Below are 8,420 nucleotides of genomic sequence, written 5' to 3' on the forward strand. Positions count from 1 at the left end.
AAATATTGATTTTATATAACTATAATAAAGATATTTTCCTAAATTAGTATAATGATGCATTATTACTTAAATGCTAATTATAGTATAATTATAATAAAAATATTTTTATAAAATAAACTTAGAAACAAAAATAATGCATTCATTTTGGCAGGAAAATGGATTCATAAGGAATTGACACCTCACTTCCATTAGCTGGGGAAAACCCAATTTTAGTATATTAAGTAGATTTTACCTTGTTTGTTTTTAGGTGTTTGCTACGGTACGATGATAAATTCATAAGATAATTGCCATTGCTGATTAAAATACTCACTCGTGTTGTACTCAACAATGTCTCCACTGTTTGGGCATTCAGTCACATTTAAGGCACCTGCTGCTTCTATCTCATCTTTCACAAGTTTGAAAATATTTCTAGTATAAAGTTTAGCAGCTTGTTTCTCAAAACTTTCCAAGCACGTAGTCAAAACAGGAAACTTATAAAAGGTTTCAAAGTCAGCAGTAAGATGGTTGTTTCGGTAATGCTTTAGTACTTCACTAAATTTATGCATGAATTCAAGGAGACTGATTTTACTGTCAACATAGTTCTTTAATAATGAATGAATTCCCTCACACTGTGATGTAGTTCTTATGCGGCCAAAGAAGTGCTCCCTCAAATATGCGGTAGCCCACTTCATTTTGTCATTATAAATGCCCTGGACCCATTCATTCTCGGCAAGTCCATATTTGGATATGATCTCGCTCCATCTCTCTTCAAATATTTGTACAGTAAACTATCCATACAATAATACATTAAAATCGTCCCAAAAATGCTTATTTTTTTATATTCTGTACCACATTACGATGGAGATGCCATGCACAAAGGCGGTGTGGTATACCAGGAAATACTTCTAAGATAGCCTCTCTCATAGCACGGTCTCCGTCTGTCACAACGCCTCCAGATAGTTTTCTTGACATGATTTTCAAAAATTTCTTCAGTGCCCACTTGAAAGTTTCGGACCTTTCATATGAGAGTAGGGCGCATCCAAAGATAGTTGTTTGCCCATGGTGGTTGGTCCTTGAAAATATGACTAAGGGCTTGTTGTAAACATTTTTCTTATAAGTGGTGTCAAAAGCGAGTACATCGCTAAAATATTCATAATCAACAACGCTTGCTCCATCAGCCCACACCAAATTATCCAACCTACCATCCTTTAAGGTGAACTTTTCTAGAAATAACGGGTCACTATCTGCCTTGGACAACAGATAGGCCAACACAGCAAATACATCACCGTCTTTCACTTTGCTACGCATAGTCTTACTAATGTGGTTATGTAAGTCTTTGCTGGTAAAACCCACTTTATCGTATCCACCTTTTTGTGAAACCATGTAACCCATTATGTGGCAAGTTTTAACACCACATGCTCGCAAGCTGTCTGCTTGTGTTTTATCGGCCTCATTAAGCCCACGATTCGCAGTAATAAGATGTTTGTATTTAGGTGGACACAGTGGATGATTGTGTTCACTCTCAAAGACACTGACTTTCCACTTACCCGTTCTATAGTGACGAATGAACCGAATCTTCGCCCTACAGTTGACACGAGTAATTGTCCTATGCTCCCTTTGCCGATTGTACCTTTTAAGGTGCTTCCAATGTCTTTCTCCTGCTTTATTGCAAACTAACTATCTTGTATTAATGTTGCCATTAGCATCCACCGTCTTCAAATCTTTTCGGGACACAAATTCATAGCACTTGGCATATTTGGCATAAAATTCACAAACTTGAGATTTATCATCACTTTCATCGGAACTGCACTCATACTCAACACTTAAATCCTCAGATTGATCAACATCCTTATACGACTCTTTGCCATCATTCTCCATGACTGAACTTAAAATTTTAATATGTTAGGTACTAAATAAATGGTAGAGAATGGAATAGGCAAAATGAACTCAATTTTTTATGATTAAAATTATTGGTCAATCAAATTCTATGAAACCTAAGAGCTATTAGTGCATAAGAATGTTATTTATATGACAACCAAGAGTTACGAAAAAAAAATTTCTGACTTATTAACTTTCTATGGTCTTTCTTTTAAAAACAAGAATACAACAAATTCAAATAAATATGAAATGACTTATTATCTAGGAGCATAAAGAAAGAAAATTGAGTATGATCCACTATAATTTTCTTTTTATTCTTTTTACACTTTTTCTAGTGATAAAATTCACTCAATGCACCTATTTTATTTCAACTACTCTGTTCTAAGATCACAATTTTAGTCATATGCTTTTCTGGTAACTTACCCACGTGAAAAGTTTTCTATTTGATAAGGTAAGGATAACAATAATGTTAGATATTAAATAAATCTATATGAGATAATAATAAGTGAAATTTTTTTCATTATTTATAAAGATTATATAGAATGTGATGAAGGATCCATGACAATGATTTCATAGGATCTTCACTGTAGTTGAATAAAGTTGGGGTTACAAGTTACATACATATATACAACTAATTAATAAGCAGGAGTTAATAGCTCTATTTGGAGGTTGGCTAGAAAGCAGGGTTATAATGAATGCAATGTGAGCATGCATGAGGTTGTGTCATGCTAAGGTTGGCAGCCATGGCCCCTTTTTCTAATATTAAATGCACACTATATATTACAAGCTAGGCAAGTAGCTAGTTCTAGTCTTTCTCCTTATTCATAGCAGTACTATTAAGACTTAGTTTGGTAAAGCTTTTACATTTTGAAAGTAGCTTATGAAAGCTATCTTTTAAAAGATAGCTTTTCAAAAGCTGCAGCACTTGCATTTGGTAAAATCAAATTAAAAATGACTTTTAATAAGCACAAGCACCACAATTGTGTTTGGTAAAACAGCTTTTAAAACTTAAAAAAATTATAATAAACATGTTTATAACGAAGAATAATTTATTTTTTTAAATTCTTTAAAATTTTATATAATATTTTAAAATAAAATAATTTTAAAATAAAAAATTCATAATAAACATAAATATAATAAATAAACTCTTTTATTTTTTAACTTTAACATTTTAAATAAGAATCATAAAAATTTATTGTATCCTAAACATCATTATTAAAAATACTAAATTACCTAACTCAAATTTTAGAGACTAATAGTTCAAATTTTAGAGACTAATAATTTAAATATTTACTCCTGATTTCATATGCAAAATCAAAACAGATAACGGGATCAAAATCAATAAACTGGGAAGAAAACTAATCAAAATACATTATTTATATATAAATAAAGCAAGGAGATCAACAATCCTCAAGTAGGCAAAAAGCAATAATGCTGAAGCAAAGCAAAAATCTTCAAATGAAAGCATCAATATTGAAAGCATTTGCACTTATGTAGTTATGTTAGCAAATGATAGATATAAAAAGGCAGCTTCATCTACAAGGATCCACCAAAATCCAGATCAAATCACAATAAAAGGAAGCATTTTTAGGCAACCCAAATGAAAAGATAAGACCCACAAAAAGAACACAGGTAGAAGTAAGAATCTTGCTGGGTACAAAGGATGATGGGAGAGTAACTTGTGATTATACTAATACATAAGTCCCTCCTCTTCTCCCACGAATTGGGACTATCTTCTGCTTGATCATCATGCAGTTTGAAGGTCATCACAGTTAAAGAAACACTCTCTCTCTCTCTCTCGACCCACAAAAGAAACACAGGTAGAAGTAAGAATCTTGCTGGGTACAAAGGATGATGGAAGAGTAACTTGTGATTATACTAATACATAAGTCCCTCCTCTTCTCCCACGAATTGGGACTATCTTCTGCTTGATCATCATGCAGTTTGAAGGTCATCACAGTTAAAGAAACTCTCTCTCTCTCTCTCTCTCTCTCTCTCTCTCTCTCTCTCTCTCTCTCTCTCTCTCTCTCTCTCTCTCTGTATGACTGTGTTTTCCTCTATTTAGTTCTCTTTGTTTTTGTTAATGTTCCATAAAATGGCGTCTACTATGCCATGGTTTCCCACTTTGTAGAAAATATAACAGCAAGATTAGAAAAAGCTTCATTTAAAAATTTTCATTTAGTGTGAATTTTCTTAAAAATTAATTATGGATCGAATAGTTGTGTTGAATCTATAATAACTAATTTCAAAGTTCCAAAAAGGACATCCAGTTGTCCAATTAAAGTGTTAACTTTATAAAGGTTGACTCCACAAAATGCTATGTGCCTATGTTAATGAATAATCAATAATCATAGGTAATAACTTTGCAATCCTAGTCGTGGGTTGTTTCTGTATATTATTGAGTTTCATGTGTATGACTTGACGATTGAATATTTATGTATCATACCCCAGTTTCAGAATTCACAAACTAGTAAGGATTCGAGCTTCAATATTTGTTAACATTTGACAAGTTCAAAATTCAACAACCTGAAATTCAAGAGGAATCTGAGTATGTTTATTCAAATGTCAATATTTGTTAATATTTGTTCAAATTAGTTCACTTGCTATAGTTATGGTTTTAGTATAAGCATAACAAAGCAAAAGGTAAAATGTAATAATTATCACATAACTTCAAAGAGAAAAAGTGTAGTTTACTCTTAAAGAATGAAAATTACACATAGAACTATTTAAAAAAGGTAAATCTAAAATAAAAAAGCTTTCTTGGAGGCTGGACTTAGAAGACGAGCAGAAAGAAAGACAATCAAAAGTAGCAATAGAATAGAAAGATAAAATCACTCAACAACAGAAAATTGAAGAAATCGAAGAGTCATCCAATAAATCTAAGAAGTGACATTGTTGATGATGACGATGATGAAGATCAAATAATCATTCAACAACCCAACAATTACAACACAGCAACAAACATTACAACAACATTTGAACAAAAAATTTAGAAATTAAAAAGAAGAAAAAAGAGCGCAAAAAAGATGCATTTACAGATATTATACTAAAAAAGAAGTAAGAGGAAACATGAATAAGAGAATATGTTTGAATATAGCATCCAATCATTTACAGAAAGAAGTTTTTCCTTCGATTTTTATAAAATTTTGAAAAATTAGTTTGTAATCAACAGTTAATTAGTTTAAAGTACAATGAGTAGACATAGTGAAAGAATGGACCCGGAGAATATGAATTTCCATTTGAAGTTTATTATTTTCCAGGAACTGATGGGAAATCTTATATTTTCGGTTTTAACTTCTATCCATTCAGTTTCATGATAAAGGAACAGAACTATATCGGTTCCTTAGAGTATGTTTTTGGTTTACTTTTAATTCACAGAGTCTTTGCATTGAGCTTTTTTTTATCAAATTATTTTATGGTTTTTTCCAAAGACTTGTGGAATATTCAAGAACTTTCAAGTCAAAGGATGTTTGGTAATAGATTGTAATCAATGAAGTGTATTCTATGTGAAGTATTTGGTTTCACCAACTACTTCACTAAAATTGAATTTTGAAGAGATTTATTTTTTGAATTGTTCTATTTTTGTTCTGTTCAGGTGAATTCTATTAGTACCAAAATTTTTAGAAATTTTGTTTTTTTTCAGAGATTTTGTTCATGATTGAAAATAGCTAAGTGGCATCTTGCAATGCATCACTTAAAATTTGTGAAATTAGATGTGCATTAAGACACTATGAAATATTTGAAAAATGAAACTATTGTCATCTAAATTAAGTTTTCCATTAAAAAAATTGCATTCACAGTTTCAGAAACATATGCAGATAAAATAAGAACTCAACAATTTGTCAAAATTAACAACAACTAATATCAAATTATATAAATCAAACCAAATTACCCTAATTACAAAAATTACACCAATGCTATAATAATTCAAATCACAAAAATCATAGGGAGAAAATTACCGGAAGGGAGAGGCTGACTACAGTGATGAAGAATGAGGAAGACGGCAAAGAAGACGGCGAGGAAGACGGAACCAGGAGGAAGGTGACGCTCTCTGGAACGCACAAGATGGCGATGCTCAATGACGCGACGATGACCTCGATTGCGAGACCATAGAGGAGATATGGAGAGATCTTGAGTGCGACACCACAATGAGACAAATGAGAGAGAGAGAGAGAGAGAGAGAGAGAGAATAGAAAGAGGAGAGAAGATGAAGAATACTGGAAAACCTTCAGAGGCGTGATTCAACGAGAGGGTTACTGAAACCCAGATAAAGAGTAAATTTGATTTTTTATTTTTTTATATCTTTTTGTTTTGTTGTTTAAATTATTTGAAACTATAAAATTAGGATTAATTGAATTCTAAAATTTGATTAATTTAAAAGGGTATTTTTATCTAATCAAATAAAGTAAGGATGTTTAAGACTTTTTATAAAATTAAATAAAAATATATTTTTATTTTTATTTAATTAAAGGGGTATTTTAATAAAAATGGTGATATAATATATATAAAAAAAGAAAAAATTAAATGTTGATGTGAAAAATAAATTCCATATAACTTGTTACTACTTGTCCATATTTTAAACGTATCGGTACGTTTGAATTTATCATCATACCGTAGCAAATACCTTGTTTTTATTAGCTAAGAAAAAAAATTCTTTAGTATATAATACACACCTAAGTAAACAATAGATAATAAAAATGGAAATTTAAAATTATATGAAAATTTGTTAATCATTAAAATTTAATACGAGACCTGTGGAGCTAAAACAACTTTTACAAAGTTATTTCTTGTGTTAAGAATAAAACAATATGAAACAAAGATATAAAAGCAAGAAGGAGACCACTTTAATAAAGATATTAAAAATGACTTTTTTTAAAGATGTTTACATGTGTCATGTTATTATTGGACATTTTTATTAAATTGGTTAATAATTTATTTTTTAATAAATTAGAATAAAATCAGTTTATTATAGCAATAATAATAAACCTAATTGTTTACATTATAATTATTAAACCCGATTTGATCTGATCGAATTACACAATCTAAACCAAATATCTTTAAATTTTTTGATAAAAAGACAAATATATCCCTGATTTTTTGTTTTGTGGACATTTAAATTCCTAAAAATTTAAAAATACAATTAAATCTCTAAAAAAATGGGTTTATTGTTATTGTTATTGTTCGGTAGGTCGGGTATCGAACGGTTCGGGTTGGTATCCTGGGTGAAGAGGGGGAGATCTCGCCTGGTCGTACGTCACCGGGTTGGGGTAGGCGACGTCCCGAGCACTTCGCGTGAGGAGGGGGGTGTCACCTGCAAAGACACTCCGACGCTCTAGTCAGTGAAGTGTGCAGGTGAAAAAGGGTAAGTGGCATGTAACGTACCTTGGGGGAAGGGTAGGACCTTCCCCATATATACCATGTCAGAGGTGGGCCCATCGAGGACAGGCCCACCTTCCTCGAGGCTTCCTTCTCACAATTGTAGCCTAGCTGTCAGGGACGCGTGTCCGGGTCGGCAACTGAGTGCCTTGCTCCTGACCGTTCGGGTCGGGTGGTGCTCGGGTCGGGCTGGCCCGCTAGTGTTTTGGACCAGGCCGCAACAGTGCCCCCAACGCGCCAGCAGTGATCGTGATGGTGGTTGGTGGCGCGTTATCTCTTATTCCGTGTGTTGTCGCTAGGTCGGCCGCCCGTGGAGGGGACATGCCTCTTGCGCGCGTGTCTGTTTGTTGCTGAGATGACTATTTGTTGCCTCGTTCCTCGTGCGAAGCATTAAAGACTCATAATGGGTTGGAAAACCTTGTGCGCAAAGGCCATTTTGCCCCGAGGCCCTTCGCGCTTCTTGAGTGGTAGTTTTAAACAGTTTTGCATTTCGTTCTCTTCTCATATTCTTACTTCAACCGTTTCCACCATCTTCTCCTTCTGAATTCCCAGAGTGTTATTTCTGCATTCTTGCGCATTCGCTCTTCTTCCTCTTCCTTTGAATCTTCATAATCAGTTCAGGTAAGCATTCTTTTCGTCCTTTGCTTCATGTTTATTGCTTGGTCTTCTGTTTGCCTGCTGTTTGTCTGGTTTTGCATGCTGTTTGTTTGGTTTTGTATGATAGATGACTTTTTAGTGTCAAGTAGGTGCGTTAGGGGGGTTACCATTCCAGGGTAGGCTTTGTTTGGATTTAGCTTTTAGCCATGCTTGATCTTAGCTGTTGAATAGGACGAATATAGTTTCTAGGCTTTTTCTGGACTCCTGACCTCATAGACTAATGGAGTAGTACCCCCACTGTAGGTATGCCTCACGTCGTCTCACGAACTTCCACCTCCGCCGCGAGCTACGATCCATATGCTTGGGTTGTTTCCGACTTAAAGGAATCCCCAAACCAAATGGGCGAGGAGGAGCTAACGGAGTTCCGACAAGGTGAGTACTTGTGTGGAGGGACGGATGAGGAGGCTAATTACGACGTCTTCATCCCTGCCCCCAGCGAACCGCTATACAAAATTAATTTCCACTCCCCCCGGGTTGCCGATTGGATCTGGTTTTACAAAGCCATGTTCGCCCAGGTGGGAGTTCGCATC

The 8,420-nt window shown here is 33.9% G+C and overlaps 1 protein-coding gene across 1 annotated transcript; it reads right to left on the reverse strand.

Moving 5' to 3' along the window:
• Window positions 1–254: 254 nt before the first annotated feature.
• On the reverse strand, window positions 255–1,857 carry LOC148565549 (protein FAR1-RELATED SEQUENCE 5-like). Its single transcript, XM_088487184.1, has 3 exons — window positions 1,756–1,857; window positions 829–1,656; window positions 255–767 (listed from the first exon to the last, which is right to left on the reverse strand). Exons 1-3 carry the CDS (start codon window positions 1,855–1,857, stop codon window positions 255–257), a joined length of 1,443 nt encoding a protein of 480 aa, XP_088343310.1.
• Between the last annotated feature and the right edge of the window lie 6,563 nt (window positions 1,858–8,420).

The sequence above is a fragment of the Arachis ipaensis genome, chromosome B5, assembly GCF_059453495.1.
Source record: "Arachis ipaensis isolate K30076 ecotype BB chromosome B5, ASM5945349v1, whole genome shotgun sequence".
NCBI classification, from domain to species: domain Eukaryota; kingdom Viridiplantae; phylum Streptophyta; class Magnoliopsida; order Fabales; family Fabaceae; genus Arachis; species Arachis ipaensis.

What these genes read in the sequence shown, in the direction of transcription:
- LOC148565549 (XM_088487184.1), bottom strand. Translation starts at nt 1,857, where the DNA reads ATGGAGAATGATGGCAAAGAGTCGTATAAGGATGTTGATCAATCTGAG. An exon ending in AAAGTGATGATAAATCTCAA is followed by an intron (nt 1,657 to 1,755) that starts GTTTGTGAATTT and finishes AATACAAGATAG; the next exon opens with TTAGTTTGCAATAAAGCAGG. An exon ending in GGCATCTCCATCGTAATGTG is followed by an intron (nt 768 to 828) that starts GTACAGAATATA and finishes TTGTATGGATAG; the next exon opens with TTTACTGTACAAATATTTGA.